We start from the raw sequence: 23,950 nt of genomic DNA, 5'->3' as shown, positions 1-23,950 counted from the left end.
CACGACTTTATGGACAGCTTGGAAGCAGGGGGAGCCCACTGTCCAGTAGGTGGTCTCCAACCCATGCTCCACTGTGTCTTGCATCCCTCCAACCATCTCAGAACTACTCACTTCCATCCCAGACCACCACTCCTGGGTTCAGACAAAGGTGGGCAGAGCCAGGGCTTGACATAGGGCAGACATTCCAACATGCTTGTTGGGTGAACTGAGTGAACATAAGCCCTGAAGATACTTCTGAGGGTCTCTGCCCCATCTAGTACAAAGCAGAAAGGACCCAGGGAAGTGTCTTTCTGTTCCGAACATAAGCAAGAAATAGATAAGTGCCTTATTTCAAAGTTACTAAATACATCCTGGTGCGAGAGAGTTATTTGTTAATCAAACAACACCCTGTTCCCTTGATTAATGATTAATATGGTCTGTGAGTTCAAAGTGACCTTCAGAGCAAAAGGTTTACTAATCTATCACTGAGTTCATTCAAAGCTAAAATTTATACACTATAACCCTGGCATTTGGGTTCTCCTCTAAAGGAAGTCTCCAACCTCGACCTATCATGAATAAAGAGACTGAAGGGAGGGATACTGGGAACTCTGGTGATGTCGGGGAGTAGGGAGGAGGAGATGGCAGCAGGGGCAACGACTTTATCCTAGTCATGATTCACAGAGATGGGGGCGAGCTCCACTCACCAGCACCTGAAACTGTTGTGCAAAGAGAGAGAGGCCCTTAACGCAGGGCAGAGGGGAATCAATCAAAGACACACATCCAGACTCCAAAATCTAGGAGACAGGAGGAGTCAGTCAAGCTTGGGTGGCTAAGAACAGAACAGAGCAGGGGAAACTGAATGGTTTCACCACAGGTCTATTTCTTCCAAACGGGAGAAAGACTCACGGAAGATCCTAACGGACCTGATCTGAGATGCTCTGGGGGCTCCATCCCCCTCTCTTCCAAACTCTCATGCTTCCTAGGCATTTTGAGTCCTTCTCTGGCTTTCTGGGGTGGCTTCAACTCTCTGCTAGCACTGACAATCTCCAGCCATCATTTTAGCTTTACTGTCATGGCCACATTCTTCAAAGCACAGAAATCACTCCTTTCTCTCCCTCATTCACACCAAAGTCCATTGATTAAAGTATTTTAAATATTCCTCTGAAACTGGTGAAGATGGAAATTTCTAAATTTTCTAGTGCTTATGAGGCAGAAAATGCAAGATAACTGGTCTCATCAATTAAACTTTACATTGGGACACTTTTTAGACAATAAAGAATAAAGCTGATGTATAATTTTTAAAAGAAAATATTTCTTGGGAAACCTGCTTCTGGATGAAGGCACAGTTGGCCCTGAGCAGTGAGGTTTACAGGTTTCCTTAAAGGCTTCCTCCCCTGAACCACTCTGGGAGGGGTCTGAAAAGGGCAGTAAAGAGAACTTCTGAAAAGAGTTCTTTGCTCCTGGGAACATTCAGCAGATCTTCCAGGATGTTAAAAAGCATCACAGACTAGGTTCATCCTAAGAAGTAAGTAAGGCCCCTTTCCTATTAAAAAAAAAAAAAAGTTAAGATGAAGTATGTGAAAAGCTTAGCACAGTGCCTGGTGCCTAATAGATACATAACAAATATTAGGTTCTTCCCACCCTGAGAGTCCAGGGGCCTATGAGCACATATATTGGATGTATTTCTGGAGGGGCAATTGGGTACATTCTAGATTCCTCCAGAAGCTCACAATTTTCTTACAAGGGGCCAGGGAGAGAGGAAGGCAGGGGAGGGAAGGAGGCCTGGGTTCTCTTTGCCAGCTCGGCCGCTCTTCCTCTGCCTGGGGTTTTCAGCACCTTCAGGCTGTCTCTGGTTTGGGTCTTATGCTGTCCACCACGGCTGAGAGCACCGCCCCTGCCGCCTTTGCTCCCTCCATCAGTACGTGCTCCACCTGCAAAGGAGACCAGCTCACAGGACCCTCGGTGAGGCTCCTAGGACCCCGCCCTGCCCCACCCCTACCTCACCACTCTCTTCAGGAACTGGCCTGCCTAGGAGGAAGCATCCCAAAGATGCTAGAGCCGCGAGGGACCTGGACAAGCCAGGATTGCCTGAGATGGACATCAGAGGCAGGGGGAGCCCTTTCCTCCAGGAGGCAACCTGGGCTCCTAGTTCTCTTCCTCCCCCAGAGCCATTCAGCCCAGGATCTGCCTACAGTCAGAAGGGCACAGCCACTGAGTCCCTTATTCTACATACAGGGAGTCTGAGAGGTGGGGAGGGGAGCTCCCTTGGACACGGTCACACAGGGATCAGTTTCAAACAGACCTGGGCTTAGGTCTCCTGAATGCCCGGTCCAGGCTCCTTGGGAGGACCTCCTATCACCCCCTTGCTCCCTGGCATCTTCTTTTTTGCTCGTGAGACAGGAGACCCCTCACACCAGGGCCCATCGAGCCTGGAGCACTAGAGCAAGGACTCCCAAGAGTGGAATGCCACACCTGCTGGCTCCTGGGCACGCCGTATCTCAGGTCATTGACAAAGTGCTCGCAGTTCCCCTCGATCAGGCTGTACTGCACAATCTTATTGATCATCTTTTTTGTCCGCTGGATGATCTTGTCCACAGGCAGGGGCAGGTACGTCCCATCCAGCTTGTTGTTGACCTTCCAGGAGCAGCCATGCAGCACATCCTCCAGATGACTGTATTTCACCACCGCCCGGTTGCTGAAGACAGAAGTGATGCTGCCAGCCTCAAAGTCCTCACCTGGCGGCCAAAGACAAGCCAAAGTTGGGAGCTGTAAGGGGCCATGGTACAGAGCCACCGGCTCACTCCAGGGGCTGGGTGAATGGCTTCTTTTAGGGCCCCAGTTTCACTGTCTCTAAAAGGCACAACAGAATGCAGAGTTGGGCTAAATGAAATGCAAAGGGCCAGTTTCCCCAAGAAAACTTCTGTCCTGTTTTCTGCACTCCCCACTTTCAGCCCTCACAGCAATCTCTTTCTCACCAAGCTCTGGAAACACCTTATGGTGTGGTCCCAGATTTCATTCTGTGTACTGATTCGACCAAGTCCTAGGACTGGAATCTTGCTTTCCTTACCAGAACCAGGGTGACAAGCACCCTTACATGTAAGAGTCGTTGACTCCTGGGGGAAGGATTATGGCTTCCTGCCAGGCCTCCCCCTGCTGCCCCTGCAGGGGTGCAGGTGAAGCCAAGAGGCCACGCAGACAGGACTCTAGGTGGGACCCATTCCAACTAGCTTCCACCCAAAGCCGTTCTCCCTTTCTCTCCACTCAAGTATTAGGATTCTCCTTGAGGGTTTATTTAAAATCAGGGTTCCACAGCTTTGAAAAAAGAAACATTTGAAGCTGCTGTATTATCATACTCAGTCCTTAGAGGAGAGCCTCAGAGAGGGTCAGAAACCTGCTCAAGGCCAGGTAAGTGGCAATTTAATACAGGACTGTTTTCCTGCTACAACCATATGGGTATGCAAACATGGGAACCCTCCCCCGCTGTAAGTTGTGTGAGTGCAAGAAATGTCCCATTTCCTTTGTGAAGCATTTGAAGTCTATCTGCTGATTTCACAAAAGCTGGCAGTAGGCAATTCAGTTTTAGGCAACAAAGATGGCAGAATTCATTTTTAGAGGAAGATCTGATGGGGAGGGTAGGGACATAACTGTTAACTTATCCCTATAACAACTCTGGTTATACCAGAAGAAGTTTCCTGGATTTAGCCTGGAAAGGAGAGGGGAGATGAATGCGATGTGAAATAATTTTTCATTTTTCACATAGGCATCCAGACAGGAAGTGGGACAGGCAGTCAGATGAGTGGGGAAGCAAAGCAGAAGAGAGGGACTCTACTTTGCAGAAAGGTCCCAGCCAGGTGAGAGGCTGAGGCAACCAAAGGGGACAGGATACGGGCAGGAGAGCCATGACCAAGGTGTTCGGTTCAGTTCAGTCACTCAGTCATGTCCGACTCTTTGCAACCCCATGGACTGCAGCATGCCAGAGCTCCCTGTCCATCCCAACTCCCAGAGTCCACTCAAACTCATGTCCATCGAGGCGGTGTGATCAAGGTGTGGCCACAGGCATTTGGTATCAGTGCCCTTTTGTAATCTCAACTTGAACAGGCAGTACTTGCACAGGAGGCAAAATTCCAGAGGCGTCCAAGATTACACAGTAGAGCCCCATGCCTCTCCATCTTCCAACTCCCCCAGGTTCCATCTCCTGAGGACACCATGTGACCAGCGGTTCTAGATGTCCAGTTTTAAGCTGTTTCACATTCCATGCTGTTATCTTCTACTATCACCACTTCCACCCGCATCAAACCTCAACTAAAGTTTAATTAGTCACCTGTTTAATCTCAGCCCTGTGCTCATGCTGAAGTGAAAGGAGAACAGTGTCCACACTGAGGGTGAAGCCACCTGGGATGGGTTGGAAAAGCAGGGAGACCCGGTGAGGGTGGAGCTGCCAAAGGTAACCAGGAAGCCGGAAATAGCATTTGGGGACAACAGGAAGCAAGTGGGCAATCAGAATGTATAAACATCTGCACCCCTCCCAGGGAATCCTCAGAAATAGAGGAAGATCTTGAACCAAGTTGTGTTCAAGACGGACTGGAAGCCCCCAGGCTTACCTGTCCATGAAATTTTTCAGGCAAGAATACTGGAGTGGGGTGCTATTTCCATCTCTGAGGGATCTTCCTAACCCAAGGATCAAACCTGTATCTCCTGCTTGGCATACAGGTTCTTCACTATTGAGCCACCTGACATTTCTGTTTTAAAAGAAAGGGTGGTCTAGGCGGTCAGGGAACTGAGGGATGTTCTTCACACTTGCATCTGTCTTAGGGCTGGTCACTCAGTGGTTTTTGATGGACAGAGACCAAGCTCAATCACACAGTAAATTAAGGTCCAGTCATGCTTCTGGTGTTTTATTGCTGAAGTAAGGTAGCAGCTGAGGGACACAATAATTAACTGTCTCTTTTATGCTGCTAACTTCAATATCAATATTTCAATAGAGCAGTGGTCCCCAACCTTTTGGCACCAGGGACCATTCTCATGGAAGACAATTTTTCCATGGTTTCCATGGTCAGGACAGGATGGTTTCGGGATGATTCAAGCACATTAAATTTATTGTGCACTTTATTTCTGTTATTATCACATTGTGACAATTTGGAAATGTGAGCGATGGGGAGCCACTGCAAATACAGATGAAGCTTCACTCACTGGCCTGCCACTCACCTCCTACCGTACTGCCCAGTTCCTAACAGGCCAAGGACCTGAACTGGTCCATGACCCAGGGGATCACTGCAATAGAGTATCCACTCTTACTTGGGGGAGCCAGGTGAACCACACAGTCATCTTCCACATAGATGGCCCAGTGCTCATAGCCAATCCGAAAAATCTCAATCAGGTCTCCAGGTCTGGGTTTTGGTTTATCCTATGACGGAAAAACAAAATAAAATGAGACTTCATGTGCCCAAGGAACTCCAGAGATCCTGTTTGGGGAGCAGCTACAACTCAGTGTGAAGACACTGCCTTTCATCACATTTCAGAAACCCAGGCTGCAAAAGGATCTCTCCACACGAATGACTGAAGGACCCACCCATTCCTGCCACCACCCTCATTATTAAAGCCACAGAAGCTGACAGTGCCAGCTCCAAATGCACAGCTCCACATGCACATACGCCCTTCAGTAAGTGATGGAACTCCTGTACACTTTCTCCTTGACGCTGTTCAGTTCAGTTTAGTCGCTCAGTCGTGTCCGACTCTTTGCGACCCCATGAATTGCAGCATGCCAGGTTTCCCTGTCCATCACCAACTCCCAGAGTTCACTCAAACTCATGTCCATCGAGTCAGTGATGCCATCCAGCCATCTCATCCTCTGTCATCCTTTTCTCCTCCTGCCCCCAATCCCTCCCACCATCAGGGTCTTTTCCAGTGAGTCAACTCTTCGCATGAGGGGGCCAACGTACTGGAGTTTCAGCTTCAGCACCAGTCCTTCCAATGAACACCCAGGACTGATCTCCTTTACAATGGATTGGTTGGATCTCCTTGCAGTCCAAGGGACTCTCAAGAGTCTTCTCCAATACCACAGTTCAAAAGCAACAATTCTTTGGCGCTCAGCTTTCTTCACAGTCCAACTCTCACATCCATACATGACTACTGGAAAAACCATAGCCTTGACTAGATGGACCTTTGTTGACAAAGTAATGTCTCGGCTTTTTAATATGCTATCTAGGTTGGTCATAACTTCCCTTCCAAGGAGTAAGTGTCTTTTAACTTCATGGCTGCAATCACCATCTGCAGTGATTTTGGAGCCTAAAAAATTAAAGTCTGACACTGTTTCCACTGTTTGCCCATCTATTTCCCATGAAGTGATGGGACCAGATGCCATGATCTTAGTTTTCTGAATATTGAGCCTTAAGTCAACTTTTTCACTCTCCTCTTTCACTTTCATCAAGAGGCTTTTTAGTTCCTCTTCACAATCTGCCATAAGAGTGGTGTCATCTGCATATCTGAGGTTACTGATATTTCTCCCGGAAATCTTGATTCCAGCTTGTGCTTTTTCCAGCCCAGAGTTTCTCATGATGCAATCTGCATATAAGTTAAATAAGCAGGGTGACAATATACAGCCTTGACAATATACTCCTTTTCCTATTTGGAATCAGTCTGTTGTTTCATGTCCAGTTCTAACTGTTGCTTCCTGACCTGCATATAAGTTTCTCATGAGGCAGGTCAGGTGGTGTGGTATTCCCATCTCTTTCAGAACTTTCCACAGTTTATTGTGATCCACACAGTCAAATGCTTTGGCATAGTCAATAAAGCAGAAGTAGATGTTTTTCTGGAACTTTCTTGCTTTTTCAGTGATCCAGCGGATGCTGGCAATTTGATCTTTGATTCCTCTGCCTTTTCTAAAACCAGCTTGAACATCACGAAGTTTGCGGTTCACGTATTGCTGAAGCCTGGCTTGGAGAATTTTGAGCATTGCTTTACTAGCGTGTGAGATGAGTGCAATTGTGCAGTAGTTTGAGCATTCTTTGACATTGCCTTTCCTTGGGATTGGAATGAAAACTGACCTTTTTCAGTCTTGTGCCCACTCCTGAGTTTTCCAAATTTGCTGGCATATTGAGTGCAGCACTTTCACAGCATCATCTTTTAGGATTTGAAATAGCTCAACTGGGATTCCATCACCTCCACTAGCTTTGTTCATAGTGATGCTTTCTAAGGCCCACTTGACTTCACATTCCAGGATGTCTGGCTCTAGGTGAGTGATCACACCAACGTGATTATCTGGGTTGTGAAGATCTTTTTTGTACAGTTTTTCTGTGTATTCTTGCCACCTCTTCTTCATATCTTCTGCTTCTGTTAGGTCCATACCATTTCTGTCCTTTATCGAGCCCATCTTTGCATGAAATGTTCCCTTGGTATCTCTAATTTTCTTGAAGAGATCTCTAGTCTTTCCCATTCTGTTGTTTCCCTCTATTTCTTTGCATTGATCACTGAGGAAGGCTTTCTTATCTCTCCTTGCTATTCTTTGGAACTCTGCATTCAGATGCTTATATCTTTCCTTTTCTCCTTTGCTTTTCACTTCTCTTTTCACAGCTATTTGTAAGGCCTCTTCAGACAGCCATTTCGCTTTTTTGCATTTCTTTTTATTGGGGATGGTCTTGATCCCTGTCTCCTGTACAATGTCATGAACCTCAGTCCATAGTTCATCAGGCATTCTGTCTATCAGATCTAGTCCCTTAAATCTAGTTCTCACTTCCACTGTATAATCATAAGGGATTTGATTTAGGTCATACCTGAATGGTCTAGTGGTTTTCCCTACTTTCTTCAATTTAAGTCTGAATTTGACAATAACGAGTTCATGATCAGAGCCACAGTCAGCTCCCGGTCTTGTTTTTACTGATGGTATAGAGCTTCTCCATCTTTGGCTACAGAGAATATAATCAATCTGATTTCAGTGTTGACCACCTGGTAATGTCCATGTGTAGAGTCTTCTCTTGCATTGTTGGAAGAGGGTGTGTGCTATGACCAGTGTGTTCTCTTGGCAAAACTCTATTAGCCTTTGCCCTGCTTCATTCTGTACTCCAAGGCCAAATTTGCCTGTTACTCCAGATGTTTCTTGACTTCCTACTTTTGCATTCCAGTCTCCTATAATGAAAAGGACATCTTTTTTGGATGTTAGTTCTAAAAGGTCTTGTAGGTCTTCATAGAACCTTTCAACTTCAGCTTCTTCAGCATTACTGGTTGGGGCATAGGCTTGGATTACCATGATATTGAATGGTTTGCCTTGGAAACAAACAGAGACCATTCTGTCATTTTTGAGATTGCATCCAAGTACTGCATTTCGGACTCTTTTGTTGACCATGATGGCTACTCCATTTCTCCTAAAGGACTCCTGCCCGCAGTAGTAGATATAATGGTCATCTGAGTTAAATTCACCCATTCCAGTCCATTTTAGTTTGCTGATTCCTAGAATGTCGACGTTCACTCTTGCTATCTCCTGTTTGACCACTTCCAATTTGCCTTGATTCATGGACCTGACATTCCAGGTTCCTATGCAATATTGCTCTTTACAGCATCTGACCTTGCTTCTATCACCAGTCACATCCACAGCTAGGTATTGTTTTTGCTTTGGCTCCATCCCTTCATTCTTTCTGGAGTTATTTCTCCACTGATCTCCAGTAGCATACTGGGCACTTACCAACCTGGGGAGTTCCTCTTTCAGTATCCTATCATTTTGCCTTTTCATATTGTTCATGGGGTTCTCAAGGCAAGAATACTGAAGTGGTTTGCCATTCTGTTCTCCAGTGGACCACATTCTGTCAGACCTCTCCACCATGACCCATCCGTCCTGAGTTAGGGTGAGCATCATGCAAACTTTTTCAATAGAGGGCTCTAGAGAGACATTGCAAGAAGAAGGGGATCTCCTGCAGGTTCTGGCTTTGTTACACCAAACTCTTAATTCTTGGGATAAATCTCACTTAGTAATGATGTATAATCCTTGGCATCACTGACTCAATGTACATGAGTTTGGGTGAACTCTGGGAGTTGGTGATGGACAGGGAGGCCTGGTGTGCTGCGATTCATGGGGTCACAAAGAGTCGGACATGACTGAGTGGCTGAACTGAACTGAACTGAAATTCAGTTTGCTAATATTTTGTGGAGGACTTTTACATCTATATTCATAAGGTCTGTAATTCTTTTCTTTGCCTAATTTTAATATCAGGGTACTTTATTATTGGGTAACACTGACCTCAGAATGATTTGGGAAGCTTTCCCTCCTCTATTTTTTAGAGTTTATGAGGGATTGGCAACTTTTCTTTTTTAGAGATATAGTAGAATTCTCAAGTCAAGCCATCTGGTCCTGAGTTTTTCCTTGTGAAAAGATCTTTTATTTACAAATTCAATTTATTTGTTGTAGGTCTGTTCAGATTTTCAAATTATTCCTGAGCCAGTTTTGTAATCTGTGTCTTTCTAGGAGTTTGTTCATTTCATGTATGTTTTCTAATTTATTAGTATAAAGTTGTCCATAGTATTCCTTTACTATCCTTTTAATTTCTGCAAGATTGGTAACAAGCTCCCTCTTTCAGTGTTGATTTTGGTAATTTGAGTTTTCTCTCTTTTTCTCTTGGTCAATGAATGTAGCAAGTTTTGCCCATTTTGTTTATCATCTCAGAGAAACAACATATGGCTTCCTTCTACTTGCTTTGAGTTTAGCTTGCTTTCTTTTTTCCAGTTTATCAAGGTAAGAACTTGGGTTCTTGATTTGAAATCTCTCTTCTTTTTTAATATAGGCATTTATAGATTATATAAAGCACTGCTTTAACTGCATATAAAATTTGATGTGTTGCTTTCATTTTTATTCAACTGAAAATATCTTCTAATTTGTATATTTTTATTTCACCCATGGATTATTTAGAAGTATGTTTTTTAGTTTCCAAATACATATTTCCCAAATTTCATTGTTATTGATTTCTAGTTTAATTTCATGTGAACAAAGAAATATTTTGCATGATTTCAATCCCTTTAAATTCACTGAGACTTGCTTTATGGCCTAGAATATGATCTATCTTGGGGAATATTCAAGTCTGCTTAAGAAGAATATGTGTTCTATTTTTGAGTAGACTACTCTGTAAAAGTCAGTTAAGTTGATTAATATCATTGTTCAAATCTTCTATATGCTCACTGATTTTCTGTCCAGTTTTTCTATCCAATATTGAGAGTAGAGTATCTAAGTCCTCGACTATTATTTCTGAATTGCCTATTTCTCTCTTCAATTCTGTCAGCTTTTATTCATGAATTCGGGGCTTATATTGTTCATATGTGTTTACAATTGTTATATCTTTCTGATGAATTAGCCTTTTATCATCAAAACTGTTCCTCTCCTTAATAAAATTTCTTCTCTTAAAAGTCTGTTTTTTTTTTTAATATTAGTATAACCACTCCAGCTGTGATTCTGCTTGCATCTTTCTACATCCAACCTATTTATGACCTTGAATCTAAAGAGTGCCTCCTGGGAATTCCCTGGTGGTCCACTGGTTAGGACTCAGCACTTTCACTGCCATGACCCAGGTTTAATTCCTGATCAGGGAACTAAGATCCTGTAAGCCATGCAGCCAAAATAATAAATAAATAGCTTGTCTCTTGTAGGTGGCCTGTAACTGGATCTTGTATTGGCAAGTCAGATGATCCTTTTTTGGACTGTTTGAGTCACAAACCGCTGTGAAACTGTGGATTCAAATTCCCATCTGGAGTCCTTGATCTAATACAAGCTCCATGACTTTAAAATTAGTTAGAATAAAAGCTAAAATATATATTTTTTTATTCCTTTACAATAATAACCTATGTAATTACCTTTACTGGTGCTTTGTATATCTTCATGTAGATTAGTTACTGTCTGGTGTGACTTCCTTTCAGCCTGAAGAACTTTCTTTGCTACTCCCTTTCAGGCAAGTCCTCTAGCAACACTTTCTTCCAGTCCTCACTTATCTGAGACTTCACTTTATTCCACCTTCATTTTTGAAAGATAGTTTACCAGACATAGGATTTCTGGTTGATAGCTTTTTTTTTTTTTTCCTTTTGTCACTTTTCATACCCCATCCCACTGCTTTCTGGCCTCCATCATTTCTCACCAAAAAAACAGCTATCAGTTTTATTTTTTTAATTTAATTTTATTTTTTAACTTTACAATATTGTATTGGTTTTGCCATATATCAACATGAATCCGCCACAGGTATAAAATTGTGGTTCCTTTGTACGTGAGTCTTTTTCTCTCTCTCTCTCTCTCTCCCTCTCTCTCTCTCTCTCTCTCTCTCTCTCTCATGGCTTTCAAGATGTTTCAACTGTTTTGATTCTGATTCCCCCAGAGCTGGTGGTTGCTGCTATTTGTTTGTTTGTTTAAAGGGCTGCCTGGGTTAATTCTGCGATGTCTGTTTCCCTCACAGTATTCAACCCCTGGTGTATCTGCTCCAGTTTTGTTTTGTTTTCTTGCTTTTATTTTTAAGCCTGACATGGGCAGTGACTGGTCAGAGGCTGACACACCTCTTGGGCCAATAAGGCATCACTTTTTCCCTATGGAGCTTGGTGTGGTTTGGAAAATTCATTCAAGGTTTTAAAGTTGAAAAGTCTGTGAGCTGTTATTTAATACTTTCTGCATTCACAAGGCCTCATGCTCCTCCAGGAATGGAAGGACAGGCCCCTCCAGTGTTTCCTGAATGTGTGTGCAGCCTATGCACCCCTTCCAGACCAGCACCTTTTCTAGGCCCTCTTTAACTATCTCAGTACCTGCATTTCTGTATTAAATTTCTGGCTGGTCTGTTAATCTATCGCTTGTCCCAACAAACACTGCAGCCTCAAACTAGCTGCAATTTTGGCCTTCCATGATGTCTGTCACTTAGGTAACTATTGTTTTCAACAACATCCATGGGCATGGAATTTTCCACATTCTGTTTCAAATAAAGTTTCCCTCTGTGGCCACTGCCAGTGCTCCTGGCATGTCCCACCCACTTTCCCACCACAGAGCTGGGGAAGGTAGGGGATGGAGGGCATACTAAGACACTACAGATCTCCATTGTTCTGAGATTCCAGGGTTAGACTTTCTTGATTTAATGCGTATCAACTTACTGTATGCTTTTGGTCAAATTCCAGAATTTCCTTTCATTTATTTATTGGTTGTGCTGGGTCTTTGTTGCTGCACAGGTTTTTCTCTAGTTGCAGCAAGCAGGGGCCACTCCTCCTTGTGGTGTGCAGGCTTCTTATTGTGGTGGCTCTCTCGTTGCTGAGCATGGACTCTAGGGATGGTGGCTTCAGTAGTTGCTGTTCCCAGGCTCTGGAGCACAGGCTCAATAGTTGCAGCACACGGGCTTAGTTGCTCCACAGCATGTGGGATCCTCCTGGACCAGGGATTGAGCATGCGTCTCCTGCAATGGCAGGCAGGTTCTTTACTACTGGGCCACCAGGGAAGCCCCAGAGTGTTTAAATCATTGTATTTGACAGTTTCATCCAGCTTTATTTTTGCTATTTGGGGAGATTTTCTGAGATCCTCAGCCATTTCAGAAGTCCTGACCACTTGAGGGAATGAATTTTTATGGGCACAAAGCATACCACTGACTCAGCAATACTACATGGAAGAAATTGTGGCCAAGAAAGATGAAGTGCTTGCCAAAGTCCTTTGCAAGTCAGCTGGCAGAGCTAGGACCAAAACCAGGTTTCTACCCCCTGGCAAGACTAACTCCTGCCTGAAAGAGAAAGTACAATAGCAACTTAGTTCCCACTAGAGGGCGCCCCAAACCAGCCTTCCCATGTGGACCGTGAAATCACTATCCTTGCTGAATTTTCCTGGAATAACGGCCATTAGGGAGACAGAACAATTTATTCTGATGTTAGTCTAAGCCAGAAAAAAAAATGAAAATAAATCCAAATGCTGGCCATCAAGGATGTTTAACGAGCTTGGTACAAGAAACAGAAAGTTTCAGCACTGAGGGAAGTGGATTTTAGAATTGTAACCCACCTGCAACATTGCCACTGGATAAGGGTTGTTGCTGTTCAGTTGCTAATTCATGTCTGACTCTTTGCCACCCCATGGACTGCAGCACTCCAGGCTTACCTGTCCTTTACTATTTCCCTGAGTTTGCTCAAACTCATGTCCATTGAATTAGTGACGCCATTCAACTAATTCATCCTCTGTCATCCCCTTCATCTCCTGCCCTCAGTCTTCCCCAGGATCAGCACCTTGTCCCCAGCATCAGATGGCCAAAGGATTATATCAGATGGCCAAAGGATTGTAGTTTCAGCTTCAGCACCAGTCCTTCCAGTGAATAATCAAGGTTGAATATTCTGAATGAATTGACTGGTTTGATTTCCTTGCAGTCCAAGGGACTCTCAAGAGTCTTCTCCAGTACCACAATTCAAAAGCATCAATTCTTTGGCACTCAGCCTTCTTTACGGTCCAACTCTCATATCCATCCATGACTACTGGAAAAACTATAGCTTTGACTATACAGACCTTTGTTGGCAAAATGATGTCTCTGCTTCTTAATATGCTGTCTAGGTTTGTCATAGCTTTTCTTCCAAGGAACAAGTGTCTTTTAATTTCATGGCTTTAGTCACTGTCCACAGTGATTTTGGAGCCCAAGAAAATTAAATCTGTCACTGTTTCCACATTTTCCCCATCTATTTGCCATGAAGTGATGGGACCGTATGCCATAATCTTTGGTTTTTTGAATGTTGAGTTTTAACAGGGGTAGGAACGTGAAAACTTGAATGGAACTTACAACAGACTTAATAGTCACCTAGAGTCACCTGCTTAATAGTCATCTGCTCTCTTGCTAAAGTTTCTCCCACTATAAACTGATTGTACTGAGCTTTGGGTCTCAACTTTGGTTGCACATGGAAATTCCCTGCAGCGCTCTTAAAAATTAAGACTAATCTGGAGTATGGCCTGAGAACCAGAGTTTTAAGAGCTCCTTGGGTGATTCTAATGGCAGCCAAGGTTGTAGCCATACTGGAAGCTTTTCCAGTCTCATCCTTCCTTTATCCTTGACTTTACCTGGTCCCCAGCACTTCATGAACCTTAGGGAACCAGTCTATATTCTCCAGGTTGACCTCCAGTCCCAGCTGGTGCTCCAGTCTTCAAATCCAGATTAAGCTTTCTCTGCCCTTTTACTCTCTTTGAAATAAGATGTCACTTCAAAATCTTCCATCCATCTTGTTATTTATTTCCCTTTCACAGGCTGGCAGCCCAGCCCTGGCCCTTCTCCCAGAGATAGGCACCTGTTTAGAAAAACCAGTCTTTCATAAGGCCCCTAGATGATAAAAGTTTCTGAAAGTCTTATAACTCTGAGGGGTGATACAAGGAAGTGGGTGGAGGGCTTATTTCCTGCCTACAGCAGAGGGGAGGGTTCCCTGAGGCAGGCCATTATGTATGGACAGTATCTTTTTAGTGACCAAAAGCAATGGGAAACACAAGGTAAAGTCAAAGAAACAGATTCAATATGGAGTCAAAATTGGCTCTTCCCTGTAACAATCTGTACACACGTGTTCATAAGAAGCTTTATTTGCAACAGCCAAACACTAGAAACAACCCAAATGCCCATCAATGGTGAGTGAATGAACAAACAGTGGTCTATCCATACAATGAATTACTACTTAGTAATAAAAAGAAATAAACTATTGATAACATGCAGCAACATAGATATAACTTGGAATAATTATATGAAATTATGTGAAAGGAGAGAGACACAAAAAAGCACATACAATATGATTCCATTTATGCAAGCCTCTACAAAATGCAGACTAACACATAGCAACAGAAAGCACATCAGTTGTTGTATGGGGATGTGAGTGGAAGAGGGAGGGGTTTACAGAGGGGGACAAAGAAAGCTGTGGGAGTGATGCAGATGTGTGTGCCCCCACCAGGAATTGTACCTGCAGCCTTAGCAGTGAAAGCAGAGTCCTATCCATTGGCCTGCCAGGGAATTCCTGGTTATTCGTTATCTTGATGGTGGTGATGGTTTCATGGCTGAATACACACGTCAAATTATACCCAATTGTATACTCTGAATATATGCAGTTTATGGTATGTTGGTTATACCTCAATAACTGCTCAATAAACAGATCCATAAAGCTGTTTATAAACAATTTAAAAGGCATCATTTCAGTTCAGTCGCTCAGTCGGTCCAACTCTTTGTGACCCCATGAATCGCAGCACACCAGGCCTCCCTGTCCATCACCAACTCCCAAAGTTCACCCAAACTCATGTGCATCGAGTCAGTGATGCCATCCAGCCATCTCATCCTCTGTCATCCCTTTCTCCTCCTGCCCCCAATCCCTCCCACCATCAGGGTCTTTTCCAATGAGTCAACTCTTCACATGAGGTGGCCAAAGTACTGGAGTTTCAGGCTCAGCATCAGTCCTTCCAATGAATATCCAGGACTGATCTCCTCTAGGATAGACTGGTCGGATCTCTTTGCAGTCCAAGGGACTCTCAAGAGTCCTCTCCAACACCACAGTTCAAAAGCATCAGTTCTTCGGCGCTCAGCTTTCTTCACAGTCCAACTCTCACATCCATACATGACCACTGTAAAAACCATAGCCTTGACTAGATGGACCTTTGTTGGCAAAGTAATATCTCTGCTTTTTAATATGCTATCTAGGTTGGTCATAACTTTCTTTCCAAAGAGTAAGTGTCTTTTAATTTCATGGCTGCAATCACCATCTGCAGTGATTTTGGAGTCTTAAAAAATAAAGTCTGACACTGTTTCCACTGTTTCCCCATCTATTTCCCATGAAGTGATGGGACCAAATGCCATGATCTTAGTTTTCTGAATGCTGAGCTTTAAGCCAACTTTTTTTTTACTTTTGTTTTTTATTGATTTTAATTGAGGGATATTTGGTTTATGGTATTGTGTTGGTTTCTGCCATACATCAGCATGAGTCACAGGTATACATATACCCCCCCCCCCCGCTCTTGAACATCCCTCCCACCTCCCACCCCATTCAATTTTACTTTTTATTTTTTTTTGTATTGGTTTTGCCATATATCAACTTTTTCACTCTCCTCTTTCACTTTCATCAAGAGGCTCTTTAGTTCTTCTTCACTTTCTGCCATAAGGGTGGTGTCGTCTGCATATCTGAGGTTATTGATCTTTCTCCCAGCAATCTTGATTCAAGCTTGTGCTTCTTCCAGCCCAGCGTTTCTCATGATGTACTCTGCATATAAGTTAAATAAGCAGGGTGACAATATACAGCCTTGACGCACTCCTGTCCCGATTTGGAACCAGTCTGTTGTTCCATGTCCAGTTCTAACTGTTGCTTCCTGGTTTCTCAACATCTAATCACATGGACCACAGTCTAACTCAATGAAATACTAAACCATGTAGGGCCACCCAAGACAGACAGGTCACGGTGGAGAGTTCTGACAAAACATGGTCCACTGGAGAAGGGAATGGCAAACCACTTCAGTTTTCTTGCCTTGAGAACCCCAAGAACAGTATGAAAAGCTAAAAATATAGGACACTGAAAGATGAACTCCCCAGGTCAGTAGGTGCCCAATATACTACTGGATATCAGTGGAGCAATAACTCCAGAAAGAATGAAGAGATGGAGCTAAAGCAAAAACAACACCCAGTTGTGGATGTGACTGGTGATAGAAGCAAGGTCTGATGCTGTAAAGAGCAATATTGCAGAGGAACCTGGAATATTAGGTCCATGAATCAAGGCACATTGGAAGTGGTCAAACAGGAGATGGCAAGAGTGACCATCAACATTTTAGGAATCAGAGAACTAAAATGGACTGGAATGGGTGAATTTAGCTCACACGACCTATCTACTACTGTGGGCAGGAATCCCTTAGAAGAATTGAAGTAGCCATCATAGTCAACAAAAGAGTCCAAAATGCATTACTTGGATACAATCTCAAAAACGACAGAATGACCTCTGTTCATTTCCAAGGCAAACCATTCAATATCATCTTAATCTAAGTCTATGCCCCAACCAGTAACACTGAAGAAGCTGAAGTTGAATGGTTCTATGAAGACCTACAAGACCTGTTAGAACTAAAACCCAAAAAAGGGCATCTTTTTGAATGTCCTTTTCATTATAGGGGACTAGAATGTCCCCTATAAGATGTCCTTTTCATTATAGGGGACTAGAATGCAAAAGTAGGAAGTCAAGAAACACCTGGAGTAATGGGCAAAATTGGCCCTGGAGTACGGAATGAAGCAGGGCAAAGGCAGGAGAACGCACTGGTAATAGCAAACACCCTCTTCCAACAACACAAGAGAAGACTCTACACATGGACATCACCAGATTGTCAACACCAAAATCAGATTGATTATATTCTTTGCAGCCAAAGATGGAGAAGGTCTATACAGTCGGTAAAAACAGAAGGTGACTGTGGCTCAGATCATGAACTCCTTATTGCCAAATTCAGACTTAAATTGAAGAAAATAGGGAAAACCACTAGACCATTCAGGTATGACCTAAATCAAATCCCTTATGATTGCATTGGAGAAGGAAATGGCAACCCACTCCAGTGTTCTTGCCTGGAGAATCCCAGGGACGGCGGAGCCTGGTGGGCTGCCGTCTATGGAGTCGCACAGAGTCAGACACGACTGAAGTGACTTAGCAGCAGCAGCAGCAGCAGCATGATTATACAGTGGAAGTGAGAAATACATTTAAGGGACTAGATATGATGGACGGAGTGCCTGATGAACTATGGATGCTGGTTTATGACACTGTACAGGAGACAGGGATCAAGGCCATCCCCAAGAAATAGAAATGCAAAAAAACAAAATGGCTGTCTGAGGAGGCCTTATAAATAGCTGTGAAAACAAGGGAAGCAAAAAGCAAAGGAGAAAAGGAAAGATATACTCATTTGAATGCAGAGTTCCAAAGAATAGCAAGGAGAGATAAGAAAGCCTTCCTCAGTGATCAATGCAAAGAAATAGAGGAAAACAACAGAATGGGAAAGACTAGAGATCTCTTCAAGAAAATTATAGATACCAAGGGAACATTTTATGCAAAGATGGGCTCAATAAAGGACACAAATGGAATGAACCTAACAGAAGCAGAAGATACTAAGAAGAAGTGGCAAGAATACACAGAAGAACTATATTAAAAAGATCTTCATGACCCAGATAACTGCAATGGTGTGATCACTCACATAGAGCCAGACATCTGGAATGTGAAGTCAAGTGGGCCTTAGAAAGCATCACTACGAACAAAGCTAGTGGAGGTGATGGAATTCCAGTTGAGTTATTTCAAATCCTAAAAGATGATGCTGTGAAAGTGCTGCACTCGATGTGCTAACAAATTTGGAAAACTCAGCAGTGGCCACAGGACTGGAAAATGTCAGTTTTTATTTCAATCCCAAAGAAAGGTAATGCCAAAGAATGCTTAAACTACCAGACAATTGCACTCATCTCACACGCTAGTAAAGTAATGCTCAAAATTCTCCAAGCCAGGCTTCACAATACGTGAACCGTGAACTTCCAGATGTTCAAGTTCGATTTAGAAAAGGCAGAGGAACCAAAGATCAAATTGCCAACATCTCCTGGATCGTTGAAAAAGCAAGAGAGTTCCATAAAAACATCTACTTCTGCTTTATTGACTAGCCAAAGCCTTTGACTATGTGGATCACAATAAACTGTGGAAAGTTCTGATAGAGATGGGAATACCAGACCACCTGACCTGCCTCTTGAGAAATCTGTATGTAGGTCAGGAAGCAACCGTTAGAACTGGACATGGAACAACAGACTGGTTCCAAACAGGAAAAGGAGTACGTCAGGCTGTATATTGTCACCCTGCTTATTTAACTTATACGCAGAGTACATCATGAGAAACGCTGGGCTGGAAGAAGCACAAGCTGCAATCAAGGTTGCCGGGAGAAAGTTCAATAACCTCAGATATGCAGATGACACCACCCTTATGGCAGAAAGTGAAGAACTAAAGAGCCTCTTGATGAAAGTGAAAGAGGAGAGTGAAAAAAGTTGATATATGGCAAAACCAATACAAAAAAAAATAAAAAGTAAAATTGAATGGGGTGGGAGGTGGGAGGGATGTTCAAGAGCGGGGGGGCGGGGTATATGTATACCTGTGACTCATGCTGATGTATGGCAGAAACCAACACAATACCATAAACCAAATATCCCTCAATTAAAATCAATAAAAAACAAAAGTAAAAAAAAAGTTGGCTTAAAGCTCAGCATTCAGAAAACTAAGATCATGGCATTTGGTCCCATCACTTCATGGGAAATAGATGGGGAAACAGTGGCTGACTTTATCTTCTTGGGCTCCAAAATCACTGCAGATGGTGATTGCAGCCATAAAGTTAAAAGACGCTTGCTCCTTGGAAGAAAAATTATGACCAACCTAGACAGCATATCAAAAAGCAGAGACATTACTTTGCCAACACAGGTTCGTCTAGTCAAGGCTATGGTGTTTTTTAGTCATGTATAATGTGAGAGTTGGACTATAAAGAAAGCTGAGTGTTGAAGAATTGACGCTTTTGAACTGTGGTGTTGGAGAAGACTCTTGCAAGTCCCTTGGACTGAAAGGAGATCCAACCAGCCCATCCTAAAGGATATCAGTCCTGAGTGTTCATTGGAAGGACTGATGTTGAACCTGAAACTGCAATACTTTGGCCACCTGATGCGAAGAGCTGACTCATTTGAAAAGACCCTGATGCTGGGAAACATTGAAGGGGGGAGAAGAAGGGGATGACAGAGGATGCAATGACTGGATGGCATCACCGAATAAATGGACATGAGTTTGGGTGAACTCCGGGAGTTGGTGATGGACTGGCGTGCTGCAGTCCGTGAGGTTGCAAAGAATTGGACACAACTGAGAAACTGAACTGAACTAAGCTGAAAGCATCCTTAATCAGTGTGCAGTTCAACCTGCCACGGTATAAATCAAGTAAAATACAGTATAATGTAGAGAAGTCTCCAGGAATTAAAGAAATGCCTCATCTGAGAATTCCCACAGTACCCACCTCCGCTGCTTGCTTCATTAACCTGCCCGCAGTCCCAGGCTTCGGGGTTGAATTCCGCTCTGCTCTCTTCTGGTTGGGTGTGGACTCCAGGCTGACTACGGGCTTCTCCCTAAATGAATTTTGTGATTGTATAGTTAACAGAAAAACCACTACTTCACAACTATTGGAAATTCTGTATTACTTTAGAGTTACAATTTTAAGGTATCTTTCAGTTTTGAGATTCTAGGAAACATTTTGCCTATGAAATTTGTTTCTGTGATGCCATTCTGTCCTGCAAAATAATGGCTGTTTTCTGCTTTTCAGACAATTGTTTAAAATGCTAATGACAGCAATGAGTAGCTTTCAGGGGTGTTTTCCTCCCTCTAATAATCTTTTTTTGATGTTTTTAAATATTTAGACATAGCTTTTTTTTTTAACTTTACAATATTGTATTGGTTTTGCCATATATCAACATGCATCCACCACAGGTATACACGTGTTCCCTATCCTGAACCCTCCTCCCTCCCCATACCATTCCACATAGCTTTTTTAAAATAGTACACAATGCCTTCTAAGGAAATTCAACAAGCCTCTCCTCATCCCTTGCCCTCCCAGTCCTCCAGGCCAGAAGGGCCCCTCAACAGTTGGACTGTTTCTTCCAATAATTAGCTCCATATTTCTGAGAAAGCCTGTTGACAGCACTGTAACTGCCAGTAATGTGATAGAAATCAGTATATTTTGTCCCTTGAAGCAAAATGTTACAGGAGAGACTGAAACTAAAGGCAAGGATATGATTTTGGGGTAGAAAAATAGAGTGAAATATATGGGGCCACAAAGACCTGAGTTTGAATCCTGGCTCTCATATTTGCTGTGCAACCTAGAGCTAGTAAACTAGTCTGTCTGAACCTCGGTTTGACTGTCTATAAACTAGAGATGCTAATATTGGTCTCACAGAGTTATCAAGAGGGTTAAATGGAAAAGCATATGTATACATCTGGCTTCTCTGGTGGCTCAAACAGTAAAGAGTCTGCCTGCAATGTAAGAGACCCAGGTTCGATCACTGGGTTCAGAATGACCACCCCCAAAATGGCTTTTTCCTGACCATCCCCAAATTTTAACTCTTCTCCAAAGGTATAGTGTATGGGAGTGATAGGGAGGAGGTGGGGCGTACTCCCCATTTTCAGTATTGTTCTTCTCCAAACTTTCAGCTCTCAGAATCTTAAACAGAGACAAATGTCATGTTTCTCAAGAAAGTCAACTGTAGAAACTGGAAGATGGTTGAATCATTCATTAGTTACTGAGACCAGCGGGCAATATTGCAAGCATTCTTGGGAAGCAGTTCAGTTCTCAGGGGTCTGCAGAATGGCTAGAAACTACGACAAGGTGGCCTCTGGCCTGGCCTGCAGGTCCCAGGACTGCCCTCCCGCTGTTATCACCAGGAGCACACCAGGCTCCGTTGCTGGCAGCCTGGTTCATGCAGACACCAGCTAAGGATTTGTATTACAGAACTGTTATCAAAGTCAGTTCTTGAAAACCACCCAAAGACCCAGTCCTTCCACACAAAGAAAGAATCTTACCCCTGCTGGACACTGCTTCTGCCCTGTTCTATCGTGCCCTGCTGTGGCTTCTTGGGCAAAAGCTGGTCCAACGCCTGAGATCCCACAGATTCTTCTAATTCAAAGGAAAAAAAAATCATGTTACTGAATATTTAAACCACAACTGCCTTCTATGGGGAGTGTAATCTATGAAAGGAGGGTTGGAGTCAGGCCTTGACAGTGATGCAAAGGTGGGAGCTCTAGTCTAGCACTGAGCCCAGCTCCCAGCTCAGTTCAGTTCAGTTCACTCAGTCGTGTGTAACTCTTTGCGACCCCATGAATCACAGCACGCCAGGCCTCCTTGTCCATCACCAACTCCCAGAGTTTACCCAAACTCATGTCCATCGAGTCAGTGATGCCATCCAGCCATCTCATCCTCTGTCGTCCACTTCTCCTCCTGCCCCCCAATCCCTCCCACCATCAGGGTCTTTTCCAATGAGTCAACTCTTCACATGAGGTGGCCAAAGTATCAGAGTTTCAGGCTCAGCATCAGTCCTTCCAATGAACACCCAGGACTGATCTCCTTTAAGATGGACTGGTTGGATCTCCTTGCAGTCCAAGGGACTCTCAAGAGTCTTCTCCAACACCACAGTTCAAAGGCATCAATTCTTCGGCACTCAGCTTTCTTTATAGTTCAACTCTCACATCCATACGTGACCACTGGAAAAACCATAGCCTTGACTAGAAATACCTTTGTTAGCCAAGTAATATCTCTGCTTTTCAATATGCTATCTAGGTTGGTCATAACTTTCCTTCCAAGGAGTAAGGATCTTTTAATTTCATGGCTGCAACCACCATCTGCAGTAATTTCGCAGCCCAAAAAAATAAAGTCTGACACTGTTTCCACTGTTTCCCCATCTATTTCCCATGAAGTGACGGGACCAGATGCCATTTTTAGCCCTCAATAAATTTTGGGATAAAGGGGGCTGTGGGACCATCCTGAAAAGGGTTCCTCCTCCAGGAAAGAGAGATTTTGGAAATCCTGGGTATGGAATTGGGGAGCGGTTGCCTCTATCCCAGATGGCAGAAGACTTGGGGTTAAACCCAATGGCAGAAGCTTCTGTGGGGCTGGAGCCGTTCTGAACTCTACCTGCCGGGCAGCAGCCGCGTCTGTTTACTTGGTAAATACTCGCGAAGGTCGCTGGATGCCTGGCCCGCTTTGATTAAATTAGTAGCCAACGACCATTCCTAACTATTCACTTATTTCCGTTAGCAAGCATCTCTAACAACGAACAAATATCTACGAGGAGAAGTGAAGGAAACCACGGTGACCTTTCTGAAGGTCCGAGGGCCTGCTGGGACCTGGAGAACGACCCCGGAAGGCTCCAGGCCCGGACGTGGCGGCTCGGTGGGGAGAAGCCCCACGCCCGCCGCGGCCTGACCGGGGCCGGGTTGGAAGTCCAGGAGCGGGCTGGGTGCCATTCGGCCCAGTACTCGCGGTTCTCAAGGCGGGCCTGACGCGGGACCGTGGGAACCTAGGGAGGCGGCGCCCGCCCTCGCCCCGGGCGGCGGGGCTCAGGCCCATCCCGCTGCTGCCGCCCCGCCGGTCCCCGGGCCTCGCAGGGGGCGACGCGCCGGGCTGGTTCCCAGACGGCGCGGGCCCGGTCGGCGGCGCGCGGGGAGGGCGGAGGGGAGCGGAGCCGGCATGCGGGCGCGCAGCAAACGGCGGGGGCGCGCGGCCTGAGCGCGAGGGCGCGGTGAGCACGTGCCCGAACAGGGCGGGCACCGATCGCGAGCTTGGAGGCCCAAGAACCTGGGGGCAGAGGGATGTTGAGAGGAAAGGCCGGGAAAAGCAGCGTAGGCTATTGGCAGGATGGAAAGCAACAATCCTTTGCATAGGACTCAGAGGTGGAATCTGATGTGGTTGGAGAAGCTGAAGGTCAACGGTGCAGACAGAGGAGCAACAAATGGAGACAGGAGTTCAAGCCTGGTTGGACTTCCCTGATGGCTCAGATGGTAAAGCGTCTGTCTCAATGCGGAAGACCTGGGTTTGATCCCTGGGTAGGGAAGATTCCCTGGAGAAGGAAATGGCAACCCACTCTAGTACTCTTGCCTAGAAAATCCTATGGATGGAGGAGCCTGGTGCAGGCTACTGTCCATGGGGTCCCAAAGAGTCGGACACGACTGAGCGACTTCACTTTCACTTTAGGAGGTCTTGGAGAAGCATCTTCTTGTTTAGGAGTTAAAATCTTGGGAGATTCAGACTAGGTAGATGGACAGATAATCTTTTACATGCTTTTAATTAAATGATATACATATGTGTTATATATATGTACATATATGTATACACACACAAAAATAATAATAGGATACATGTAGTTTTGAAATGATGATAAAGTTACTACCCATGAATGCACCATCCAGGGTTTCCCAGCTGGCACCAGTGGTTAAAGAATCTGCCTGCCAATCCAGGAGATGCAAAAGACACGGG

At 44.3% G+C, this 23,950-nt stretch overlaps 1 protein-coding gene across 1 annotated transcript; it reads right to left on the bottom strand.

Annotated features, from left to right (window-relative positions):
* Window positions 1-1,817: 1,817 nt before the first annotated feature.
* PLAAT5 (phospholipase A and acyltransferase 5) lies at window positions 1,818-23,044 on the bottom strand. The gene is made up of 6 exons (XM_014477796.2): window positions 22,792-23,044; window positions 21,502-21,595; window positions 19,946-20,054; window positions 5,275-5,383; window positions 2,452-2,714; window positions 1,818-1,910 (listed from the first exon to the last, which is right to left on the bottom strand). Exons 1-6 carry the CDS (start codon window positions 23,042-23,044, stop codon window positions 1,818-1,820), a joined length of 921 nt encoding a protein of 306 aa, XP_014333282.2.
* Window positions 23,045-23,950: the final 906 nt, after the last annotated feature.

The sequence above is a fragment of the Bos mutus genome, chromosome 22 (assembly GCF_027580195.1).
Source record: "Bos mutus isolate GX-2022 chromosome 22, NWIPB_WYAK_1.1, whole genome shotgun sequence".
Classification (NCBI taxonomy): Eukaryota; Metazoa; Chordata; class Mammalia; order Artiodactyla; family Bovidae; genus Bos; species Bos mutus.
The sequence above is the reverse complement of the archived record's forward strand: the minus strand, read 5'-3'. Positions and strand labels throughout refer to the sequence as shown.